This window comes from Micrasema longulum, unplaced genomic scaffold, assembly GCF_059751315.1.
Source record: "Micrasema longulum isolate JH-2025_06_02 unplaced genomic scaffold, ASM5975131v1 h1tg001461l, whole genome shotgun sequence".
In the NCBI taxonomy this organism is placed as follows: domain Eukaryota; kingdom Metazoa; phylum Arthropoda; class Insecta; order Trichoptera; family Brachycentridae; genus Micrasema; species Micrasema longulum.
This window is the reverse complement of record NW_028278647.1, coordinates 62,907-90,182: the sequence shown is the minus strand read 5'-3', so window position 1 is coordinate 90,182 and position 27,276 is coordinate 62,907. Positions and strand designations below refer to the sequence as shown.

General features: G+C 31.0%; 1 protein-coding gene across 2 annotated transcripts in view; it reads right to left on the bottom strand.

Moving 5' to 3' along the window:
• Positions 1 to 19,513, bottom strand: part of LOC148275316 (uncharacterized) — a 39,774-nt gene extending 20,261 nt beyond the window's left edge. For both annotated transcript variants that reach the window (XM_088235856.1, XM_088235857.1), the window contains exon 1: positions 19,166 to 19,513. In XM_088235856.1, the coding sequence (XP_088091982.1) occupies positions 19,166 to 19,259 (94 nt within the window). In that variant the 5' untranslated portion in view covers positions 19,260 to 19,513. The remainder of the gene's footprint in view (positions 1 to 19,165) is intronic.
• Between the last annotated feature and the right edge of the window lie 7,763 nt (positions 19,514 to 27,276).

Sequence of the window (27,276 nt, the reverse complement as noted above, 5' to 3'; positions counted from 1 at the left end):
TAAGAAGATAAAATAAAACTGCATACTTCAGTAGTAGAATGCTGATAAGTGTGGAAGAAGATATAAAAATACCCAATAAACGCTGTTCTGCAGCACTGAAACTGGAATATTACAAATTCGACCTTTTATAAGCTGTTTGCAATATTATAAATTCCAAACAATAAAGACACCTAACGGCTTAAGGGTCAGTTGCAAAAAAAGTAATTAATAAAAGTTCAAATTAAAATTATTGTTCATCAAAACGAAAAAAAAATATTGCATGAAAAACGCCAGATAAATTAAACCATTTTGCCCATTTCGACAAAAGCGCAACAATGAGGAAGTTCAGTGGTTTTATAATTTTTATTTTTTAAAAGACTATCAAACTAAGCCATTTTTTTTTCAATTTTAATATATCGTTATCAGCGCAACGATTTTTCAAAGTTTAGTATTTCTGAAATAACTCCGCGTGTGACGTCAGAGGTTCTCTTCCGCGTATTCTCGATCAGTTCTGCCCATTGGTCCATTTGCGGCAAGCAAACAGGAAATCTTCCATAACTCTCTTATTATTGGTTGATTCATATAAACCAGTGACGTCGTTTAAAATAGTCCGTTTTAGTTAAAATGTTTTTTATTATTTTTTTCGTACATTTTCAGGAACCTTTGCCATACAATTTAATGCTCCAATTTTTACCGCGCAAGAAAACATTTATTGTATCCTATTTTCCGTAGGGGTAAAGTTTCTCCTTGTTTGGTATTTCAGTGCTTTAGAACAGCGTTTATCAAATATATTTAAATATGTTATATTGAAGCATGTAAACATTTAATAACGAACATTTCTTATGAGGTGTTAAGAAGGTATATTTTTAGTTATTTTCATCGTTTCATTTGAAGGTGTTAAAAATATCTAAAAAAAAGACTTTAATCATATCACTTGGAGATGTTCCTTGTTATTAATGGTGTTCGAGAGATTATTGAACAATCTTGAAGTAAATGTAATTTTAAAGCTTTTTTCAACTGAGCCTTTTGTGGCTGATCTGGCTGTTAATAAATAATTTTTGAACCCCGTTTAAGGTTTATTTTATATAATTGTTACCTACATATTATTTTTATGCACAAACGATATAATATCGCATGTTTGCTTAAACATTCCCAACAATGTCTTACTTTTCATTTTGTTTTGTGTGGAAACAAAGTGTATTAATTCTAGCCACAAACTCACATTCTCTAGAAAGGAAATGCGTGTTGGAAAATGGCATGTTCGTAAGTCATCCTAATAACATTAAACTTTACACAATGCCTTAAATTCACTTCAGCATAATACCAAATTGTGGGATTTTGGAGAAAACTGTTTTGAAATTACGTTATTTTGAATTGATTGCATGCATATTGAGATTATTTTGAACCCTAAATTCGATCAAAACTAACAAACCCAAAATATATATATATATATATATATAAACTATGTAAAAAAAATTTACGTTTGTAGGAACTTTAAAAAATATATGTATAGATAAAAATAAATTATATTAATATCCATACAAAAGTAAACAAAATCTAGATTGCGCCAAATTATTCAAATAAATTAAGGTTTAAAAGCGCATATTTAATAAAATAAAAAACAAGAAATTATCATAAAAAGTAAATAATCAAATAAACAAAAAAAAAACAATTATTTTTTAAAAAGTAGAAATAATAGTTGAACACATTTGTGCACTTCGAAGTCTTGATTTTTTATGAGAAATTCCTTTAATCGTCTGCTTCATTGCTCCAGATGGTACATCCCTTTACCGGCGGGAAGCTTGTTAATACGGCCAAGTGTCCGCTTTGTGGTCACATGGTCAGCGTGTTTGCCTGCCTTGCAATTGGTCTCGGGTTCGATTCCCAACATGGTTGATATGAAATATTTATTTAATGTATGTTTTTACACTAAAAAGATTTCATAGTCCCTAGACTGGTACTTAAGCGCGAGACTAATCATCTTACCTTCATGTTACAAAAAAGATCAAGATACGCTGCAATTGGCGTGTTAATGCAGTGCCCTATACACCAGTATGTGCAGAAAGTGAATGATGATGATGAAATAATACACTATAAATCAATCCGCGTAGAATGCCCTAAATCAAAAAGCATTTTTTAAGTCATGGTTGTTAACTTAATTAATTAAATTAAATAAAACACAAAAGTTTACACTGTTTTCCTAATACTATTTTCATTTTCTTCGTCCCTGACCTTGTCACTAATCACTAATGAGCAATTGAGTTATGTATACAATAATTGACGTAATTGTACCCGCAATCAAAATCATCCGTTGTGGCGTCGTATATTCTAATAAAGGTACATAATAAATTCATGGTCGCGTTGTTATTTGATTATAATCAGACCAAACAGTATGACAAACTTGTAATGTTCATCCTCCTGTAAATGATTTTAATTTATGTTCAGGAAATAATATGCCACTGATTAGAAAAAATCACGAAGGTTTTTGGTGTCTAGCATTAAGTATATATTTAACAAAAATAAAAAGTAAATGTGGAGTTTACTGTTATAATGAAACAGGTTATAATTAATAGAAAACGGAGAAAATAATTGTTATTGTTAAAAAAGTTCTAATTTAGTCATAAATGTGTTGTGGTCCCGCGTCCCGTGGTTGTGTTGCAAACCCTTGATTAGGAGGCCGAGGTTCGACCCTGCTACTACAACTTGTTTTTTACACTCTAATATGGATATATATGTATATATATATAAAACAATAAGTAACGAGAAAATGTTCAAAAAGGCTATAAAAAATGGATAGTGCAGCTGGATAGAAGTAAAATGGATTGCCTCAATCGCCCAAACCAATATTGAATCACCTGCTCCACATACGTTATTTATTTATTTACATACATAAGTTTACTGTACATAATTTGAGACATAGGTCCAAACTCCATGGGACTAAAATTTCTGTGCTGAGATGGGACTAGGCTTATTTATTTATTATCATATATATACATAAAATTATTCATGAATACAGAGTTTCTTTGACAATCTAACTAGGGTTATTTACCCCGTTCTAAGCTAGTCAAAAAAAATATATAAAAAAAACAGTAATTAATCCATAAAAACAATAAACAAAGGTTAAAAACAAGGTGAAAAACAAAGTAAAATACAAGGCAAAAAAACATAGTAAAAAATGTAGTTAAAACATAGTAACAAACAGATTTAAAAAACCCAGTAAAATAAAAGACATAGTAAGAACTAATGATGGGAATAATCGAAATACAAACATTTGAGAATGCAAATAATCGAATTCAAACATTGCTGAATGTTGGGGGGGGGGGGGTAAATAATAATGAGGAAGTTCAGCCCTATGGGAAATTGTGTATAAAACATGTTTTATTACGCATGGTAAAAATTAGTGCAATAAATTGTAAATTGCTTGAAAATGTATGAAAAAAGATATTTTAATAAAAACGAACTAATTTTAACGATATCACTAGTTCACCGAAATCAACCAATAATATAACTTTGTGATAGTTATATGTCGGCCTCATGGTGTAGTGGTCAGCGCGTTTGCCTACCATGCGAGAGGTCTCGGATTCGATTCCTGACATGGTTGATTTGAAATATTTATTTAAAGGGTGTTTTCACACTTAAATATTTCATAGTCCCTGGACTGGTATCTGAAGCGTAAGGCTGATCATCTTACCTTCATGTAACACAAAATTATCAAGATACGCTGCGATTGGTTTACCAATGCAGTGCCCTATGCACCATTAGGTACGGAAAGGGATGATGATGATGATAGTTATCCTATTTCCGGGAAACAAGCTAACAGACGTGAACTTAATACCTCACACGCAGAGTAATTTCAAAATTAAATTAAAATTAAAATCATAGCGCTGATAATACGACACACAAAAATGTTAAAAGTTGTGAATGTTTCCTTACATCTTAATCAGCTCAGGTTAGTCCCTTTATATTATAAACATGAACCCATAGTAACAATTTATTAAACATGACATACTTGAATTTTATTGAACACGAATGATATTTTACACTTCCGAAAAATCATTGAAATGAATTACCATTGCTTTTGAAATGTCATGTCCGAATTCATATCTCGATTGTCTCGAAATCTTAAGTCCGAAATCATAATTCGATTGTCTCGAAATCTCAAGTCCGAATTCATACCTCGATTGTCTGGGAAAACCATTTTGAATGAATTCACTCGAAATATCTCGATTATTTTTCCGATTAGTACGAGTGATTTCGATTAATTGTAAGCATTTCGAAATGTCTTGATCTTTTTAATAATCGAATATTTCGATTATTTTAATTCGATTATTCCCACCATTAGTAAGAACATATTTAAAACCCAATAAAATCCGTAGTAAAAACAAAATACATAGTTAAAGACATAGTAAAAAAAATATATGTGCATAGCAAAAAACATATTTTGAAAAAACATAGTAAAAACAGAATAAAGGTATACTTTATGTTTTTTTGTTTGTTTTTTTATTGTGCATTTTATAATACAAATAATATAGGTATCCATAAATGAAATATTATAAACATAAACGCGTTAAGTTTTAAACTGTCAGAACATTTAGTTGATTTTCTGTATATTTAGTCTTCATTGTATATTCTCACATGTAATAAATTAAAAAAATATATTATCAAGTGTACTCGGAACGGGTAACCCCAGTGAGGTCACAGTATTTTTATTACTAATTATTGTTTGTACTGTGAAAAAAAAATAATTTCACAGGTAGGTTAGAAATTGCCTTAAGGCAATATGCCCGCCGTTATATGTATATTAATTATATTTATTTAAAAATAAAAAAGTCTATATTTGAAAAACTTTATTGTCGATCCCTTCATCGAAAATGCCGTATCATATTAAATTTTCATAGATTTTATGTTGTCCACGATATACTTGGATGTAATTTTCGTAATATGTGTATGTGGAATAAACAACTGTTTTGGTGCATGTACCCATTAGGATGAGCAATTTTGCTACAAACTACAAAGCTCTGTAATCACATTTGGCGTCAATAACGTTACGCTACGTTTATTCTACAGGATGCGACAGAATGACAATGTTTTGCGCAAAATACGGCAATGTGCTAAACTAGTAGGTAATTCAATACTTACCTATATTCAATATACTCGCACAGCACTTTGTTTGGAAATTCGTGTATTACAAAACTATTTTCAGACCACAAACATGTAAATAACGAATCTGTATTTTTGCCGCAGAGATATGCAATTATTGCATTTGTCGTTTGATCGAAAATATATCCGTGCTCTGTAGCCCAGTTGCTTATACGACATTTTGTTGTGACATCAATCTTATATGACATGTGACAAATCTCTGCCTCTACATCTATATGACATGACACTCTTCACTCTACATAGTAGTGAATTCCGATAGGTAATCAAATCTTATCGGAATTTTTCCATCATAATTTCATCCGAAAACGGTACCTAGGTACTAGGTACACATTTCTAGAACACACGTCAACATTTAAAATATTGCCAATTAGTAACTCTATTAATCTGCATAATATGTTTGTTATATCACAAATGATTAGAGCATGAAATCTTTGCAAAGAGTTGAGCATACAACTTTATACATTATTTTCAACATCTATTGCTAAAATTAATTGGAGCTTGTGTATAGTTTTATAAAAAAATAATATTACATATTTCGGCGAACCTTAGATAGTATCACTTTTTAAACCTGAGTGATCTACATATTTTATGACATTTTAAGAACTTCACTGTTCATATATTTTCCAACATACCTTTTGTGTTTGAATATTAGTACTTAACATATTTTTTATTTTAGAATTAATTTTTTATTTTATTTTTATTTAAATTTCATTGATAAACCCTTACGGGTTACATACATTTAACAAAATATTTTAACTTTTAAAATTCACATTCGACTGTAAATGTGTAATAATAATATTTTTAACATCTTTTGTAAAGGTTGTCTGAGTCATTTGTTTAGTTTTGTCTGGTAGTTTTTGATAATTTCAGTCCATGGTTTATTAGTCTCGATTGTCCTTTTCTCGTTTTAAAGGGTTGTATTTGATATTTTTCTGATATTCTCGTATTGTGTTCATGTTAACCACAGTTTTTTTCAAGTTTTGATTCTTCGTCTACAATTACATCAGTGGCTAATTTATGAATAAATTTTAAGGATTCTAGTTTAAAGAGTTCAGTTACATTTAATTGTTTAGTTTGTTCAAAAAGTTCTTTAGTTGCTGTTAGATAGGGTAGGTCATATAATAACTTTAATATTTTAATACTTTATATTTATATGCTTTGGACATTTCAAACCTGATTTATAGACGCGAAAAAATGTACTTCAGGAAAAGCGTTACTGCGTTTTTTTCTTAATTCGATCGGCTAAGATTCTTACGGGTATTTTTTTATAAAAATAGTAAATGTACCTTTACCTCTGTGTCTGATTAAAAATAGTTTTGTTATAACGTCAATGATATCACAAAAATATGTCGCTTTTAAACATTTAAATGTCGATATGACCATATAAATGAAAGTTAAAACATATCTACGTAAAACATATCAATTAAATATCTTATTAAAACTTCACCGCGGAAATTCGTGTCGGAAAAAGAGTATAAGATTTATATGGTAGGTAGTAAAATATTTGCACTATAGCAGTTGTTTCGGCCTTATAATTTGTTGGTTACCTCTGTTACAGTCCACACTTATTGTTCGGCAGAATATTTGATGCTACGGCGGTTTTCCATTCAGGGGAACTTCCTAACTATGTTTGTTCTACAATAAAACGATTTGTTATCGTGTCGCGGGAATCGTGCGTCCTTTTGTGTGGCAAAATGTGAACCGCCTGTGTCAAATGAACTACAATTTCAAACCTTTTGTTTGCGAGGCTCACCGACTCAGACAGAGCATTGTAGTGATCGAAGAGAAGAGATTTACCAAATTTACAGCCATTAATGTACAAATATGGATTCAGCAATAGAGTGAAAAGCTTACCCGGTATTAATGAGACTCCGTTGTATACATCAACAAGTGAACATTGTAGCGTTAAGCGGTAAGTCGTTACTCATACATTAGGTATACATTCATATAAATATACATGTATTATGTTCTACTCTTAGCTCATTATAGTTACTACTTATGCGTGTAATATTTCATTTCTATAATTGAATAGGTACTTATATTTATTTAAATATAAATGGTTTGTAGGTTTAGTTTGGTTCGCTTAAGGAAATTGCCAGTGACAAAAATCCACTTTTTGATTATGTGCTAGTCAATGGATTATGAAACTAATTATTCGATACTTAAATATTAGCTCAAAAACACGGAACATCAGGCGTTGTAGGCAAACTTACTAACTAACCACAAGACGGATTAATTTCAAATCGGTTTCTTCATTAGTATTTTTAGTAAAGAAAATATTTTCGTTTTAAAGATGTATACGTTATTCTTCGTTTCGTGTGAATGCCATTTTCGTTTATGCAATAATATTATCTTTTTATGCCTTAATGGTTTCATGACAAATTATGGAACGATGAATTTACTGATAGCGCGTACAAAATAATTAAATTTAACATCAAAATATAATTATAAACATAGCTGTATATCGATGTTTGATACCGTAATGGCCTAAATGCTACATTTTAACACATAACTGAACAAGACATCAATAATTGGAAGTCACTTGAATATTTATCTTAACGGTTAAACAGTTATCTAAAATAGATACCAAATTTTGCCAAAGATTTATATTTTAAGAAATTATAACACCCATGTCATACCCGAGATTTTAAATTTCGCATTTAAATGCCAATTTTAGTATTAGTACGAATCATTAATAATCCGGATTTTCAATAACTTGGTTTAAATGCGTCGCCTAAAGAGTAATAACCTCATATAAATATGAATATTTTTTCGATGCACCTCGTAAGTCAAATAGCCAATTGCAAATCTTAATTACTTATTTATTTTAATACGATACAATTAGGGTACATTTTGGTTTCAATACACGTTCAATCACATTATCATGTTTTAGATTTTACTGTTGTTCCTCTCTAAGAAAGAGACAAGCTCTTGTGCTTTAAGAGGGACACTGAATTATTATTAGTAGGAGTATCAGTAGAATTTACGTAATAAAAAATACTGTATTGTCCCGTTTATGTTATCTAGCAGTTTTTTTTACAAGTGTTTGAATTGTATTTTTATTTTTTTTATATATATTGCTTCTTTAATTTCTAAATATGCGTAATTTAACTGTAATGTTCTGGACTCACGGAGGTCCGAGGTCCGAAGTTCGAAGCCCCGATTTCCATTTTCAAGCGCAGTTATTTCATAGATCTTTTATTTGCCCGTTTGGCCCCAAAATTAAAGTATTGTAATAAATCATTAGAGCGCAAATTTTAAAATGGTATATTTTTATAATTATAACTACGTCGATGCAATTTTTATTAAAAACGCATTAACAGACGAAAGAATTGAAAATGTTAAACATTTATATTTATTTTTTTCGTTTAAAGAAGAATGTTAAATATTGTCCAAACATACGCGGAAATGCTACACATCGTGAAAAATTATCCCTAAAACAATGAAAGTTCATCAGCCCTAAGTGTTTAGACTACTACATTTCTTTCTTTTTTCATTCCAAGTTACTATGGAAATAACTAATCGAAATAAACGTCAAGATTTAATACTTATCTTGTGATATTTAAAAAAATCATACGACCTCTTTCACACATGCATATTAATATTTTTGGTTGTAACTTAATTAACGAACAACACGTTAAAATCAACCTTACAAAATCATACCCAGAGAAATTGGGCTCCCTAGACGACATGTAAAATGTAATTCATTAACCATTTTCCACATTCTCTCTCAACGACAAGAATTTCACAAGTATCGGTCACTACAATTATAATGGGGCACCCCTGAGAATCTAGCATTTCTCAACCTAAGTGCCAAAAAAAGTAAATAATCAGAAATTTCTTGTTTTTAACTAAGTCAGGATTGTCAGACAATATCTAATTTTGAAAACAAAACAACCAGCAGCTAAAATACATTAAAAGCTGGCTCATGGCACCCATTCAACGTTTCTAAAAGTTTGTTTAGGCAAAGTCAACCAAAACAACTGAACTTTAGCTATGTAAAGTAAGAAAATAGCTCTTTACCTCCTATATCTACATACGAATATGTACATAGACTGCAACTTTTAGGGGCGTCCGCTGAATTTTAAGAAACCTTTGCTATGTTATTATGAAAAACGTTATTTGATTATATAACTATACGTAGGTAAGTTTTCATATTGATCAAACAGCATTTAAATAAAAAAATACTCTGCATATTCTTTTCCCGAATCGAAATTGTATAAATATAAATGTTTACGATTCAATATTCAATAAAAAATCACAACGGACAGCCCTCGTGCTGTAATGGCTAAAAAGTTTACTTCACGTACTGAGAGTTCCGGGTTCGATTCCCAGTGATTTTTCTCAAGTCTGGGTGTTTTGTGCTGTGATTCATCACTGCAATTGGGTTTTCTGGCGTCCTCTTGTGGTGCAATAATACACAATAAACCATATTAAATTTCTATTGAAAATCAACTGAATGGCTAGGCTGTTTGTCGAATGAACATTTAACATAAGGGTTGTACGTCGTTTGGTGCCTTTTTTTATATGGGAATTACTTTATTTTATACCTTGCTTTTACTGAACAAGATTTATATTTGAAAAAATAGCTAAACTGTTGGGATCAGGAAGGATATTCTAAAGTAGGCCAATCAGAAACTTCTCAGCATTTGCTCAGGTGGAGAGGAAACCACTTAAAACTCTTCAGGAGAAGCCGGCCTGTTGGCAGTAGTCACCAGGCATTCAGTTCCACTAGAAGTGTTCGGCATTTTGTTCCCTACTTTGGTTTATTTTACCAATCGTTTAGCCTCTTTAATTTAAATACGACAATAATAATAGTTTTATTTATAAATTTATTTAGTTATGTGAAGTTAGGTTAGGTAAAGATAGGTTGGGTTAAATTTAATATTGAATAAATATAACAGAATATGCTAAATAAATAGCTATTTTTATATACATTTTATTAAACTTAACCTTACCTATCCTAACCTAACCCGCCGGCTTTTGGTTCGGCCATTTCCAAAGGACTAGTTTTCAACCAGCCAACACGTTGAACGTTGAGCTATCTTAAGAACGGCCTAGCCATTCAGTTGAATGAATGCCATCATGGAATCCCCTAGCCGCTGAGCTGAGTGGCTAATTTAACTTTATGGTGGTGATATATTATGCACTGCCCGCCCCAGACAACAACTGCGCACCAACTATTTTAAGCTTTTGTTTAATTATAAAATTAGTTAAGCTAACAGAGGACTATGTTCTAGTTTTAGTTTGCGTTGCGAGTTAAGTAGACTATCGTATGGTATACCTGTGAGAAACTTCGGAAAACGATGACAAATGTTAATACCAAGGTAACACTATGCAATCCAATACTGACAGAACTTCATTACTGGGTTCCGCAATATCGGATGATATTACCTTTAGATCTCTAATGTAGGTTTCATTTCATGTATTTTAAATGTTATAATATTGTTTACATATTATGTCCAGCGGTAGATTGCTGAATTTAATAAAAAGTTAAATAGACTCGTATCGTATTATTTATATAAAAAACATTAACTTTGTGATCTATCATTTTGATTAATTGTTAGTAAATATTAGTATTTAACCACTTACTGACTTTTTATGTCTACCGGTTTCGGGACGTACTCGTAAAAATAATACTCCCCTTAAATATACGTAAAAATAATATTCTCCTAATAAATAACTCCTTAACTTTTAAGTATTTTTTAAATAAATATACCTATTAAAAATATTGTTTTTATCTAATTTAGGTTTTTTTTATGTTTTGAATGCGCAATTAAGAAAAACATTCGCTTTAAAATGGCAAAATCGTATGATTTTCTCATTTTGCGTGCGTTTTACGAGACTACAGCCTTAAGAAAATAAAATATGGATATCGTTGCATGTAATAACGTAAAACTAACAAATTATTATTTTTGTTTTTATCTTATTCATTTGATACAATGATTGTAAATGCCTTTTGGGCGTTAATGAACAAAATAAAATAAAAAATATAAAAATAAAAATAAACATATATTCAAATGATCAAGTATATAAAAATAATATTTTTATACTTCTTCTTTTACCAGTAAGTTGATTCGAAAGTGGGTAAAGTGGCCACTTCAAACAGCCAACGACAGGTCATATGCTCTGTAAATGCCTAGACTTCAATATTCCCATCTCAAAAATGTTTTTCTTCTGTTGGAACAAATTTAGATCTGAATAACTCCCTAGGGAGGAAATCCAGCCTGTCTGCAAACATTTGGACATACTCAAAACATTTTTGAATCAACCAACTGCTAAAAGAAGAAGTATAAAAATTGGAAAATTGTTTTTAGGGTTGCCTAGTAGGTGAATTGGTTAAGTCGAATAAATCTTACCCACATGATAAAGGTTTTAGCTCTCTCAGTTCACAAAAGTCAAAAGAAGGAAGAGTTAAGGAAATGAGGATGTTTAAACATAGGCAGAATGCTGAATGTTACCCAGTATGTAAAGTAGCAACTTAAACAAGCCAAAGACAGGTCAAAAGCCCTGTTAATGCCTCGACTTCCATATTCCCATCTGAAAAATGTTTTCCCTCTGTTGCAACAAATTTAGAGATTTGATATCGCTTTAAAACGATACGCTTACGTAGATCAAAGTTATTCAAATAAATTAATAAATAATCAAGTACTTAATTGGTGTTAAGTCACCTGTCAATTGTATGAGAAACGATAATAACACGAGACGAAGTCTTTTGTTGTACAACGTACTGTAAACAGCAACAAAGATTAGTCATGCTGGATGTAGTCTGCCTAAATAAGGAAGCGGTACATTTAAATAAACATCTCGCATCTTCCTTTAGTGTAGGTGAATCCAGAGAGAGATTATTCATGTATATTTTATGCTTTGTTCATTCGTCTTATCCTATATTTACATGTCACACATTCACCTTCGCTCTAAAGCTTTTAGAATTACAGTTACCAAAGGATACAATGACCTTTAATTCCAGCGAACTTAACTGTTCCTTCGAATTTGAATTTCAAAAAGATAATCGTACCGTACTAATGAATTAAGAATAATAAATTCAATTACCCGAAAGTATAAATACAAACCTACACAATTTATTACTTAGTCTTTAAAAACGTGGGAAGGCCTGTAGTGAGATGAACAAATGAAACGTCTTTAAATGGTTTTGTGTGTACAAAGCGTAATACCACTGGATTAACAAATTTACTGTTTATACTAAAAAGTTAATATGCTCTGTAATTTCAGATTTAGGTAAGTTTTTTTGTTTATGAAATCAGCGCTTTAAATATGGTTAATGAAATATGAGGGCCATGAAATTTATTTATTAATTTATTTATTTACACTCTTTATCAAAATACAATTTTACATTCACTTTGCCCAGCTAACAAGGGTACACATCCAGTTCCAAGCTTATTCGTTTACACATTTTGATACATACACATACACACATACACATATATACACACACATACATACACCCATGCGCATACACATACATACATTCATAAAAATATAGACAATTTATTTATGCGAAACTTCATGGTTGCCATCTATAAATATATTTTATTTTTAATTATTCCTTATTTTTATATTTTATTTTCGACATTCAGTAAGAATCTCCAACCCGTGGCATGCATCAACATTTCTGACTCCCTACGACCAATGTCATGAAAGAGGTCAACACCTTCCGTAACTTGACAACACTCCCGTCTTTTCACGATTCTGGCAAAAGGTTATGAACCTTTTTGCCTACGTAATAGTGTTGTCTCGATGCCAGAACAGTGTTGACCCCTTCACTTAGTATCAGATCCCTATTAGAGTATCTTGTATTATGGTTGTGGTTGACGCTTGGGTAAATGTTTCTATTTATGTGTGTAACCACTACCGTTCTCAATATATACTGTTGAATAATATTCAGTACTCTGAATTCTTTGAAGAGCAAGTCACTTGGATAACGAAATGTAAATGTTAAAATGGAAGAAAGGTTGTGAAAACCAATGAGATACAATATATAGAGAGATGACACTCCATACACATCCGAGCTAAAAAGTCGTCCCCAAAGGAAAGGAAATGACCAGCGGAGGGAGCAAGTATCATCACGTCATATCACGTCGACTTTGACAAGCAAAACAAGTAGTATTGTAAAACGTACCGACTAAACAGATGTAAACTACATCGGTCTACTGTAAGTTCTATTCGGTTTGTCGCTCCCTTCCGCATACGCGTCACCTTTGTTTATCGTTTTACTATACGCCCGATATAACTGAGCAGGACAGAGACAGGAGATAGCTTCCAATTATTACGTTGTACGTATAATTAATACTGGTAACATATTAATAAAACGTTTTTTTAACATTAAAAGAGATGAAGAGGTAAAAGTTTTTATTTTATTTTTATTAGTTGCAAATTATTTGTACCTTGCTTTTGTTATACGCAAGGTTTTATCGAATATATTTATCTTGAGGTTATATTCAGTCTTCAACATTTTTCACCGTAGATAACAATAATGAAACTAAAAGCGGAATCAGAATAAAACAAATAACTCTAGAAATATTACATTAACAAATAATAAAAAAAACAGTCGTAAAGGTTGGACACAAAAAACAAAAGGAGCTAATTACCACCATTAAATAACTAAGCTTGCTTGATCGTTCGTGTTATGACAACCGTTGAAAGGTTATACCATCGCTTTTTCTATCTTTTCCAGATCAATTTGTGCAGTGTCTTGGCGTACATATAGGCATTTTAGTAATTGCGATGAGAAAGGTGTCAGGGGAATGATCGCAACAGACTAAAGTTCGTTCTATCGTTCTATCAAGCATATGCCAATTGGCCACAGGTTGAGGGACCATATTTCGAACGCTCATGTTTACTCTAGTTATATACCTCAATGGTGAAAACTTATCTTGCTAACTCTATATAATATTATAATTTCTAATATTTTGATCGTTTTCTTACCTATAGAAGATGGCGGTCTGGATAACGCTGGCTTTGCTATTCGGTTAGATTATTATCACAAAAAAATAATCAATTGTATCTTGTATGTCTTTTGTTTTGTGTCAATAGTATTTGACTGTCACTGGCTTTGAGTGGAGGTTTGACAGGAGAGCGCAAGATAAAATAACTTGTGACTTGTGTAAGTGGGTAGGAAAAAAATAGGTTCCAACATTGTCGCATAATAAATAAACACGTTATTTATTTAGTAAATACATCTTAGTTTTAGCAAATTCTGCGATGTCCTCAATGAAAAAGTTAATAGGTTTAACTTTTTAAGGGCTAGTAAATAAGGTTGGTTAAAATGTTTATATCATTTATCTAAGTCTAGATATATCTGAATCTCCGTTACAGACCCAGTTTGCACGATTCTGGTTCCATGTATGTATGCCAATTTTATTAAAACCAGATTATTAATACCACGGTTGCTTTGTGGACCCATATCTCTTCAACTGGTTTAAGTGTTTCTTCGATAATTATTGTTACAAGCAGCTGGCAGACATGGATACTTGTGAGGTCTTTTACAATTCAAACAATGCCTGTGATCAATTATTTAAATCAGTTTATTACATTTCTTCCAATGCGATCTAAACCCACAAGACGTTTAAAATTTAATGATTGAAAACCTTGCACCATATTAGGTAAGGTGATCAGTATTACGTCTTATGTGCCAATTCAGGAAAAAATAAATATTGCAGTTGAAAATCAAATATTTTTAGTCGACTTTCCCAAGAATCAAACCCGGTACCTCGAGGCGAATAGTAGGCGAATGGCGCTAACCACTAAACTACGAAGCGGTCTTATCTCCACTCGATTGAAAAAAAAGGATTTCTACTGGCGGGTAGCTAGTGAGCCGAAAACACTTGTCCAGCATTCTGGTTCTATTTCACACACATAATTGTATTCTTCATCTGTTCGGACACTGATTTTGAATAATACTTCGTAAGAGTGATAAGTCATAACAGATAATTGATTACGAAGTAATTTATTAGTGAATAATTTATATGAAGAGGTAGCTCATTCCAAAGCCTAGCACTTTGAACGGAAAAATAATTGCTGAAAAGGGATGTGCTATGTTGAGGGATGGAAAGTGTTCTCTCCTGAGAATCTCCCGAGAAGAGAGAAGTGAAAGACCATGATCAGAAAGGTAAATTAATTTTCAGCGAGATATTTTGGAACGCAAGGGTTGTAAAGAATAGTATAAAGTGAGAGAGTTTGAAAGTGTATGCGCTGATAAGAACGAAGCCACTGGAGTTTTATAAGCTTTGATCAGTTACTTTGTGAGAGAAGGTAAAATTATTTTAATCTACATTAAATAATATAAAATTTACTCTCTATTAAGTCTATATGGCATTCTGGTTTCAATGTCTAATTTTAATAAAAAATAATAACTTGCAGAATATTTCCCTTCTAAGTTTATTATCAAAAGTTGATTGCTTTAAATACTCTAAATAACTAATTTAACCTGGTTTTATAAAATTAATTATTTCAAATTCGTACTAAAATACGACTTAAATGAAATCCGAACGGATATTTATGCTTTCTGAAACATAATATATGATTGATGTAAGGTGCATCAACAATGGTTGTAAAATGCATTTACGAGTGTATGCGTCGTAAAAAACAGGACGAATCGCCAACGGCTTTCTTGCACAAATAAAAAAAAACATTTCACCCGCGGGTATTGAACCCGTAATGCTCTAACCGGATACTGGGTACATAACCATTGCACTACCTGACCCATCAAACGGTATTATATTATTTGTATTCAATCTGCAGTCTGTCAATGCCTACCATGTATCAAATCTTTGGACGTCATAAGAATTCAAATAAATAAAAATCAGATATTCGATTCGAATCATAGTAATGTTGGCATTTGACCGCATGAACCCAGATCTCCTCACACCTCCAAAATTAATTTTATAGTTCAATCATGCATATTATCAGTAGCAAACTGACTCTGAGATTAAAAACATCTTCCAGGTTATAATACTTTATTTTTAAATCAGAGTTTAGTTTTTCAAATATTGATTTATTTTTTAAAAAGAAATTCAACTTGTGTCTATAAGTTTCCCAAGCAATTTTTCCTTTAATTACGATTTATTAAAAATTTTATTCGTCCTGAGGTTGAAACTTTTTTTTTAAAAGCCTATTAAAGAAATAAGTAAATTTTGAAGTCGAATTAAATTCTTTCATAAGTGTCAGTTTTGAAAATAAACGCCTAGATAATGTGGCTAGATTCTGCCCTATTAACATATAAGAGTATCTAGGCGAAAAAATGATTCCTCTATAAAACATAAATTTATTTTTAGTATTTTTTAAATCTGTTTTATTATCATCCTGAGTGTACGTATCGAGAGATTAAAGGAGCCGGCTTTGTAATAGCTCGGTAGATAAATAGATGGGTAGTGGTCAGCGCGTTTGCGTACCATGCAAGAGGTCTCGGGTTCGATTTCCGACATGGTTGACATGAAATTTTTATTTAAAAGGTGTTTTTACACTAGAATATTTCATAGTCCCTGGACTGGTACCTAAAGCGTTAGACTGGTCATCTTTCATCTAACCTAATCCTTTATTTAACAAAATTATCAAGATACACTGCTATTGGTGTACAAATGCAGTGCCCTATGCATCATTAGGTGCGGAAAGGGAATGCCGACAAGATAAATATAGACGATTGTTAAGCATACCGTATTGGTAGTTGTCGAACGTCATATAAAAATCAAGTTCAAGCGAGCATTTTTAGCTTAAATTGGGATTTGTGAGAGTTTATAATCGCTTTGAAGTGGCCACTTTTTATCGTAGAAACCTATTTAAAATGTAAATGAGAACTTTTATAAATTCGAATTAAGTAAGGAAACCGGACTAGATTTTCGGGGCCATTTATTGGTTGGATTCGATCATATGATGTCGAGATGATAAGTCGACAACAGCCGATTTTGGACGACCTTCATGAAATTCACGATTGAATAAAAAAAACCAGCGAAACGCGGTGGCTCGAGATGGTGCTTCATCACCAAAAGTAGCAGCGAGTTGATCGGCACACTGTTGTTGGTTTAATTCACGTCGAAAGTCAAAGAAAATCATTGCATAAAAAATCATTTAACAAAATTAATTTTTCAAGTATCTATCAGTAAACAACACAAATATCACTTGTATTACAATGGGAAGTCAACAGAGTTATCTTCAATTGTCTATAAAGTAATATATATTTTTTTTTTTATACGTGAATCTGTATATTTGTATGAAAATTAGAAACACCTTCGTCGGTGACCTGTAATTAAACGTGTTTTAAAAACATTTTCATATGAATGATAAAATTTTCAAAACAGAAAACTGTATTTTGCCTTGTAGAAAATTAAAGAAAACTCTTAACTTTTCATTGAAATAGAGACCCTGGTAGGGTATGAGCGGACAAAAACATCAAAAACCTTTAATTTCGACAAATACTTATGTTTAGAATATTTACCGATGGCTATTTTGGATTATGTACCTACCATAACTATTTGTAGCTTCTAGAGACCCATTTCTTGGTAGGAACCCAGTTCTGACTGGTAAATTGAAATCAAGAACTGGATTATTTTGATAATTATGCTATTATTTAAGATCAATAAAATAACAAATACAATCGTATTAGCATGGTGTCTGATTGGTATCATGTACTGAATGTTCTTTCTAACTTTTGTTTACCTATTTACTATAGTAATTTATACATTTTTGTGTAAACCCTATCTCTGGCCATCAGTAAATCATTACGATCTCTCCTTCTATTGATAGTTGGGCGCGTGTCATAAAAACATAATTTAAGAGAACTTGTTTAATAGAAGCTCAACAGTGGTTCTAGTCAAAAATTTATAGCAATCTACAACATCTACATAAACTTATAATTTAAATTTCATGGGATACGGTAATATGTGCGTTTTGTTACTATTAATATAGTATTATTAAATAAATGTGTAGGTAGTTACTTTATACTACACGTAGAAGATAATGCTTCTTATAATTGAAGACATATCACAAGAAGTTCCCATGAGTTTTATATTTTAAAGATACAAGCGTTAAATTATGTTCTCATTATGTGCAACACTGTTCGTGTGAACGTATTTTATTTTACCTTATGTTATAAAGAAAATCATCAAAAGAAAGGAATTTACTATACCAATGTAGCATTTTTTTTTTAAATATCAAAAGTGTATTTAGAAATATGTTTTACGGGTTCATGCATACATAATCAGATATTCATTTTATTTATAATGGTTCACAAACCATACATATGACATTAGTATTAGAAAATTATTAGAAAATCATTATGATCACAAATTGCTATGTTTAGATATTGTTCATCAATTATATGTAATATAAATATTTGAGTTTGTCCAAATGTTTGTAGACAAAAAACCCCTCGGGAGTCCTTAAGATTAACAAGGTACAACAGGGATGGAGAATACCTTATATAAGGGAATATGGATGTCTAGACATTTACAGGGCTTATTACTTGTCGATGGCTGGTTTAAGTGGCCACTTTACACACTGTGTAAAAAAACTGTGAATATTACACCTTTTAAACCAGCCAAAGATAGGTCATAAACCCTGTAAATGCCTAGGCTTACATATTCCCTTATTTAAGGTTTTCTCCATCCCTGTTGTAATTTGTTAACCATATGTGTGTGAACATTGTGAACACAACATGTACAAATGAGTGAAAAAAGTTTTTAATACATATTTTGTTTAATGGTCAAGCTTAATTAAATTCTATTAATATTATGAAGTTATTTACTTTACTTATGCTTATAAGTGATTTCAATTTTATCTAATTAACATAAGGATTTTTTTTTTCTATTTGATTTTTTAAATTAAAATTTAAGATATTTTAAGGAATTTTATTTATTAGAGTAACGTAAAACTGGCTATCCAAAAAGATAAACCGTGTGAATGTAAGTGCTTTTGTGATTTCTAATAAGGAAAATATATTTATGGAAACGAAAAATACATTTAAAATGAATATATAAACAAATAAGAAAAGTTATAATATAGGTTTTCTTACCATCTGAGTATTCCTTCCATCCGTGCGTTGATGTCACTGAAAGAAATCCGGCGGCAAAAACCACAAAATGCATAACTAAATCACGACGAATCATTTCGATGCGCCTCAGTAGGCCTTCCGATCCCGATAAACAAAAAAATCAAAACGAAGGCGGCATCTATTTTTACCCAAATTTTTGTGATTCTTGGTTTTTTTTCACTGAAACTGTCGGTGTAGAGACACCGAATGTTGCTATCTGTCAACTGTCAACTGTCAATGCACTTTACAAGGCGGCGGGAAAGATTCGCTTTAGCCGGCAGCGGCTGACACCAGAACACCAACTACTGCTTTGATCTCCGACGGTAATATGTTTTCCCGAGCATCGAACCGTGACTCGGTACCTACAATTGGTGATTAGCACCATTGTGAATTCATCACTAATTTACAATAGCATTAGCAGTGCTAAAAATAGGTAAGTAGGTACTTATTTTAATATTTAAAAATAATCGTACAATCGAGTACCTTACTATGAAAGTAGGACAAAATCCTTTTTCATCAGTGATGATTTTCTGTTTCGAATATAGAAGAAAACAATATTAAATATATTTTACTCATAAAATAAATGGGTAGAGATTTTTGTGCACTTTAAATAACTAAGATATGTATTATTTAAGTAAAAAAAACACTTTTTAAAAGCGTCTTTGTCCATTTTTGAAACCTGTAGAGCTGCAAGAGTCCGTTTTTAAAAAGGATGTTTACTATGGTATTCATAAAATAATGATAAAGGGCAGTTTATGTTCAGTGCCTATAAACATTAGCATTTCTATAAATACATTTTTAATTTATACTTTTACTACATAGTAACACTCTCCTAAACTCTAAAAATGACAAAGACGCTACATCAAAAGAAGATGAAATAACGGCCGCCATGACACTTAAGCGCCCATAATGGAAAAAAAGCTTTGCTTTTGATGCAAAAATTGTGAGTTTTGATGTTAGGTGCATATTTAACACCTAAATTTCTACTCCAAATGCCCATTTTTTGCCAAGAAAATCGTTTTTCCTATCCAAAAACCAATCAAAAAACCTATTTTGAAAAACTAGCGACTAGCCGACTTTGATACTGGGTTCCTAAATTATTGTATTTTATCATAGTAAAAGTATTATAAAAAATATTATATGCTACACAAAATTATAGCGATAAAAAAATATTGTGAATCACTTGACCAAAAAAGCTCGATCAGTCAAATCGAGAGAACGGTATGCGGTTTTTGAACGTCCACGAAAAAAATAATCACGTATATTTCCAAAAAATCTTTAAGAAGAGGGTGGTGAATCAATAGAAATCGCTCTGAAGGTATCTGAAAAGTACTGTGAACTATAACAATTAAGAAAGGATTTAGCATTTTAAACGTCAAACAAATATTTTCACATACCTACCTACGTATGAAACTGCCGTGTAAACTGTTTACATAAATACAATGTCATACTTCTAACTCTCAATTCTAACTAGATCTTACCTACTAAATTATTACGTTATTTTATTTTATTAATTTTCCTTTTTTTCTGTTCTTTATACTGTGTTTGTAAGTGTTCTTATCGTAAAAAAAAAATTATTTTGCTTCTCTTTTAACTTTTAATTTATTTTTGAAAAAAACTGTTTGGAAATATTACAAAATATGTTGTTACAATTTCTCAGTCTTGTTTTTCTTATAATTATAAAGGTTTATAGTGCATCTGAATTATAATAGAACGAAAAAATCCCACATAAGCATAGCCTGTGCGTGGGTATACTGATTTAATCAGTTTTACGTGACAGCAAGATTTTATGATCAAAATTACGCATGCATACTGATACATACATGTACAATGTACACACATATATCCATACACAACGTACACACATATTTGCAAACACATACAAAAAATACACAATATAAATATTTGATTACAAAAACCTAAAAGTAACATATTTTGCCAGCAATTCAGCTAAAGTAATCAAGAACATCTCTTTCCATGACCCACTTATTTATATTTTTTCAAAGGTGTGCTTAGTTCAGCTGTATTATTATCCGTATTATTGTATATATGACTGTAGATTTCAATAAATAAATAAATTTAAAAAAAATGTATAATCAGAAAAATATGTTTTAGAGTATGGGAGCAAAGAAGAGTGCATGGATCTGTCCTAGTCTAGTTTTACAGAGGGGTACATTGATTTTAAGGTTAAGCCCCCAGGTCGATTTTGATTAGTTATAAATAAGTTTTTTCACTTGTGTATAAATTTCAAAGCCTGTATGTAATACACTAATTAAATTTTCATGATTTTAGATACTTTAAATAAAAGGTTAGGGGTTATATTTCTTTTTTATTTGAATTTTTCAGTAAAGTGATGAAAACTTGACTGTCCATTTTTTCTATTTACATGTATTTTGTAGGTGTGGTATTATATTACCATGGGTTATTATAACAGTTTCTATATGTTTTGATTAAAATAATTTTTAAAATCAAATAGAAAAATCTCACGAGTAGTAAATTTACAAGTCACTACTGCTATTGTAATTACACGATGCTAACGCTATTAGCACCTACCCGCTCGCGAGCCACGCACTGCGATAAAAACGTTAAACTATTTAGGACCTATATCGACCTCGCGGGATGACGCTAACGATATTATCATATTATATGTACTCATCTGCTGACCCCGAGACGGATTACCATCACAATAATAAAACTGACCGAACTCTGAATGGACCAAATAATAAAACCTTCCATTATTCACGTACCCAAACAACCGTATTCAGAAATAATATACGTTTGCATGATAAGACCTTTAATTCAGAATAAACAATGATTTTTTTAATTCTTAAAAATATAATACCTACCTACAATGGTAACACGAACGAATCTAGAAACGGTTCTGGCGACTCCACCGTGTGACAGCTATCTAAGCATTAAATAAAAATACAGAAAAACAGTTTTATGTACCAATTTAAACAAAATAAAACGGGTACTTTTTCAAATAAAAAAAATTAAACTAACTCAAATTAGATAAACTTGGGGCATACTCAACCATTTGTAAACAACCGTTTAAGAAAATTGGAATCACTTTGCGATAGCGAGGAGTACGAACTTTGGACACCTGAACCGGAGCCCTTGACGCTACCGCGGAACCATAACCATGAAACACTGGGTTCGTCAAATATTCATCAAATCGTACCTGAGCGATAATGATGGGTCAAGTCAAATAGTTATAGTTGTATAATTTATGTAGCGCCGTGTTGGTGAAAATCAGCTGTGTAATAAATAAATATCCCAGCACGTTATGCAGCTACAGAACGCATGGACGATTGAGATTCTTGTTCATCGTTTCCAATTATGATCTATTTTACTTATAACAGATGAGAGCTAGATTACAGCACGTCATACGGCTACAAAGAGCATAGACGGTAAGTAATCTAGCCCCCCATTTACCCCCAAAAACTAACTACTTTGAATGACGTCGCTGGTACTTATGAATACACCTATGATAAGAGAGTTGTTAAATATTTCCGGTTTGCTTGCCGTGAATGGACCACTGGGCAGAGCTGATCGAGAATAAGCGGAAGAGAACTTCTGACGTCACACGCGAAGTTATTTCAGAAATACAAAACTTAAAAAAATCGTAGCGCTAATAATACGATATATAAAAATAGAAAAAAATATTTTTGGCTTAGTTCAATAGTCTATTAACAAATGTTTTTTTTTTTTTTTTAATTCACTGAAGTTCCTTATTGAATATTGCTATTTCTATAAATATCTTTGTCTTCCTATAAAGCGGCATATTATAACTATTTCTCTTGAATGATTTATCATAATTTATGCGTCCCTATTGAATGACCAAATTAAACAATTGAGTAAACTGCCTTTTTTATTACTTAAAATATTTTGTTTTAGTTAGTATTAAACGTAAATAAGAAAACCCGTTTTAATTCACCCATCTGACTGAAAATTATTCAAAATTGAAAAATCTATATTGAAAATTGAAAGAAAAAGACTGCCACACTGTCAAAAGCACCTTCTTATATCGCCTGGCTGAAATGTCACTGAATATATTTTGCATCCGCATAATAAACAGTACAATTCTTTAAAATATTTATGTGGTCATAAAAATAATTAAAAAAAAAAAAAAAAAACAAACTATAATATTTAACTCAAATTCAAAAAACAATAGTAGCACAATAATCATTACACTTTCTTTATTTCTGACAACATTTAAAACTAAATGACAATTAAGTGAACATTAAGTTGTGCCTTTGTTTTTACGAATGAATGTTAGTTTCCTGATAGCGCGTGCGTGTGTGTATCTGCTTTCTTATGAAAATGAGTTTTTTTTTATTGTGCCACTATTATTTCCGGGGTACAAAAAGTTTAAAATAATCTAACCCCACTTTAAATAGCAAAAACCGGGTTAAAATAAAATGATGATCAATATTACAAACATAACATACCGGACATTTTTTTTGCATATTTTTTGTCAGGTAATAAGACTTAAATTCATTATCATAGACTTATATTTTCCCTTCCTAAGAATTCCAGCATCTGTGTTTTTTATGCAGCATTGTATTTGAATAGTAGACTATTATCAATGCGATGAATACAAAATTCCTTATTTTATAAAATGGTTAAAAAATAGGAAATAAAACCAAAAAAAACAACGAATAAATGACAATGATGTAAGGGTTTAAGAACAGTTTTTCATGGGGACCCGTCACAAGAGATCGTCACATGTCGCAGTGACATTAGGAGCTGGCATAGCGCTGACCCCCCCCCTGATTCCGAACATGGTTTATTTATTACATGAAACAATTATTTAAAAGGGTATTTTTACACCAGACTATTTCATTTTTCGGAATAACACGGTACAAAAATCAATTTTTTTTTTTAAACATATTTCTGTGGCGTGAATCTGTAAGAGCTAATTAATGTTGTAAAATCATAATATTTTGGGAATATAATTATTTAGCCATTTCGTGGCGTAATAATAAACGGCTCGACTTTTTAGATAACAAATTTAAATTAAAAACAATACAACACATGTACGTGTGTATAAAATAGTTATATATTCCAGTTTTTGAATTCATATCGACCCTCAACAAAATGGAGGCAAGAAAAATATGCAATATGACATTGGCCCTTCGAGATCCAAGCCACAGATTTATCAATGCGTAATAGTAATAAAATTTATAGGTACCATTTATTTGTTTTTGGAATTCTCTAAATCGTTCTTTTACTTACTAGGCATTTAATATATATGATAGTTAATAAACTTCGTTACGATTTTTGTTGTCATTCTGTATTTTTTAATAAAACCAATATACAGTAAATAGTAAGCAATTTATTATTTTTTATTTCCCGAATTGATTTTTATTCAAAGAAACCTATCAACAATTGTGATTTTTTACTGCATATTCTATTTTTACACGGTTCTGCGTGGAAATTATATCCCGTGAAAAAAAGGTTACGAGGTATATTCTTGTGTTTAAAATATTACAATGTACGCCTCGAAGATTATATATATGCTAAACATGATGTGTTTTCGTGCAGAAAGGTCCAGATTTGATTTCCAAGTGGATCATCAAAGCAATAAGCAGGTACTGTGTACTTTTATTGAAGAAACGAATAACAAACATGACTAATTCATTATTCCACCCTACTTCTGCGCCGCTGTAAAGTTTTTTAGTGCCTTTCTCGATACATCTTTAAGATCTCATCCCGTAAGAAACTTAATTTTATACGGCTACGTTTATTATACCTACAGGGTTTGCACGTATAAAAACAACTGGTTTCAGACAAGATAAATACATCAGTATTCATAGACAATATTCAACAACTTGAAAATAAAAATTTTCTGTGGTATCTACTTGAAATTTTGAAACTTATACGCATTACAACAATTATGTAGAACCATTTAAAAATGGCCGATCAAAACTGTATTTTTAAAAACTACTTATGAGTATATCATTACTGCGAATGAATCTCAACAAAATTCACGAGTGGTGCAATAAAAATAATATGTTTCTCAATATAGATAAATGCAAGTTTATTTTCTTTTCTAAAAGTAAGAAACCTTTAATTTTTAACTATTTGTTGAACCACGCAACAATTAAAAGAATTGATTTCATTAGGGATCTTGGCGTAATTTTTGATGATAAACTTACATTTATCAAACACATTGATAAGATCTCAAATGAAATGCTAAGTATGTTTGGATTTATTTGCAGGGTTAATAAATTAATTAAGTTTGTTAAAACATTACAATTTATAAGAAAATTTATCAAGATTTTTTTAATTAAGAAATATTTCAAGGCTTTGGATTTCTTTTATTTCCACCGGTTAACTTATTGTACGGTTTTAAACCTAAGAACAGTGAATTTTGTTTTTCTTCTCATTGGTAATCTTATCTTTTTTATCTCTTATAAAAACGATTAATATTGGCGCCAGAAGTTTAAATTAATATGGATTTATTAATAATTATTATTCAACAGATGTTCAGAGGCGTAAATATAACACGAAAAAATGTTTTGGCAATAAGTACAATAGTATATATCCTATAATTCAAATTAGTTTAGGATTTGTAACAATACTCTTAAATTTAAAATCAATAGTACCTACTACCTACATTACAAATAAAACATTTAAAATCAAACATTTATTGTAGATCTGTGTAAAAATTCTATTCTAAAACTATTTCTTGAAAAAATGAATAAATCGAACAAAACTAAAAATGAAAAATTTAATCCTCGGCACGGATTTTCTCAGTAATAAATACACTGTTAATATTAAATAAATAAATGTAATTAAAAACTTTCTAACTATTATCAGACTAATTCCATGAAAAACAGCACTCTTTGAAGCATACAGGCTACCTACAGTAATAATTTTACTGACACTGGCATAATATAAGTTTTAGCAGGGTAAATAACACTGGCCAAAAAAAAAGTTTTTTTTTGTGTCAAAAAAAAATATGATTCTGATTTTTCTCCTGAATTCAAATATGATATCGAGGTTTCCACAGCACACTAAAATTATAAATGGAAGATACGGGCATTTATAATTTCAGACATTTTAATACTTTCTTCATTCTTGACCGCACGATATTCGAACATTCTAACTTATCTAGAAACCGTGATTAACATTTTTGAATGCCTGCCAATCAGCATTCTCCTGTGAAAGTACCTCAAACTTTTCATCATCCATTAGTTATCGTATTTGTGCATCCACAAATATTCCCTCTTTAACTTGTATCACTAAGTTAAGGAATCTTCTGTTTGAGGTACATGAAAACAACTGGTATTGTCCATGGCTTCGACAAATTCTGTGGGTGATGGAGAAATTCCGAATACGTATTTGAAATAAGGATAAAAACCTGCATTAAGTGCGCAATAGGCGCACGGTACGGCGCACGGTACGGCGCACGGTACGGCGCACGGTACGCGTGAGACCAAAATCATGTTGTCCAGCAGATCTCCTTTTTGCCCTGCAAGTTCTAGGACCAACTATCACATGCACTCGCCTATCCCCAGGCTCCACAGATATGGCAATCAATATGAGGACAAGGCTGATATATATTTGGTTCTTGACTTGATAGTTATAAAACGAGTCTGATTTCTTTTTTTCTCTCGCAATATTATTCTTAAACTTTTCTTTAAATTTAAAAATGTTTTTCCTTTTTTGTTTTTTCATATGTATGTATTTATTTCGTTTATATTTTTGGTTGCTTATGTGTATTTACCTACTTGTTACTATTGTTATAGTTATGCAATTTTATAATTTTTGTTATGTATTTTTTTTCATATTTGTGTTCAATATATGTTAAAGGCAATTTATGCCGTTTATGTAAAAATAAATAAATAAATAATTAAAAGACATCCTAAATGTATTTTGTACTTGACTTTTAGGAATACTTCCTACATTTAATGAATTGTATTGAAGTTTTTTTTATAAGTATCAATGTACATGGAAACACAAAGAGAGAAGTGTAGGGAGTTTTATACAAAAATATCTTATCGACATGCTTTTCCTTTAAGCATATTTTTATATTTTTTTATTATTTAGTATTATTTTACTTTTTTACTGTCTTTCTGTGTAGA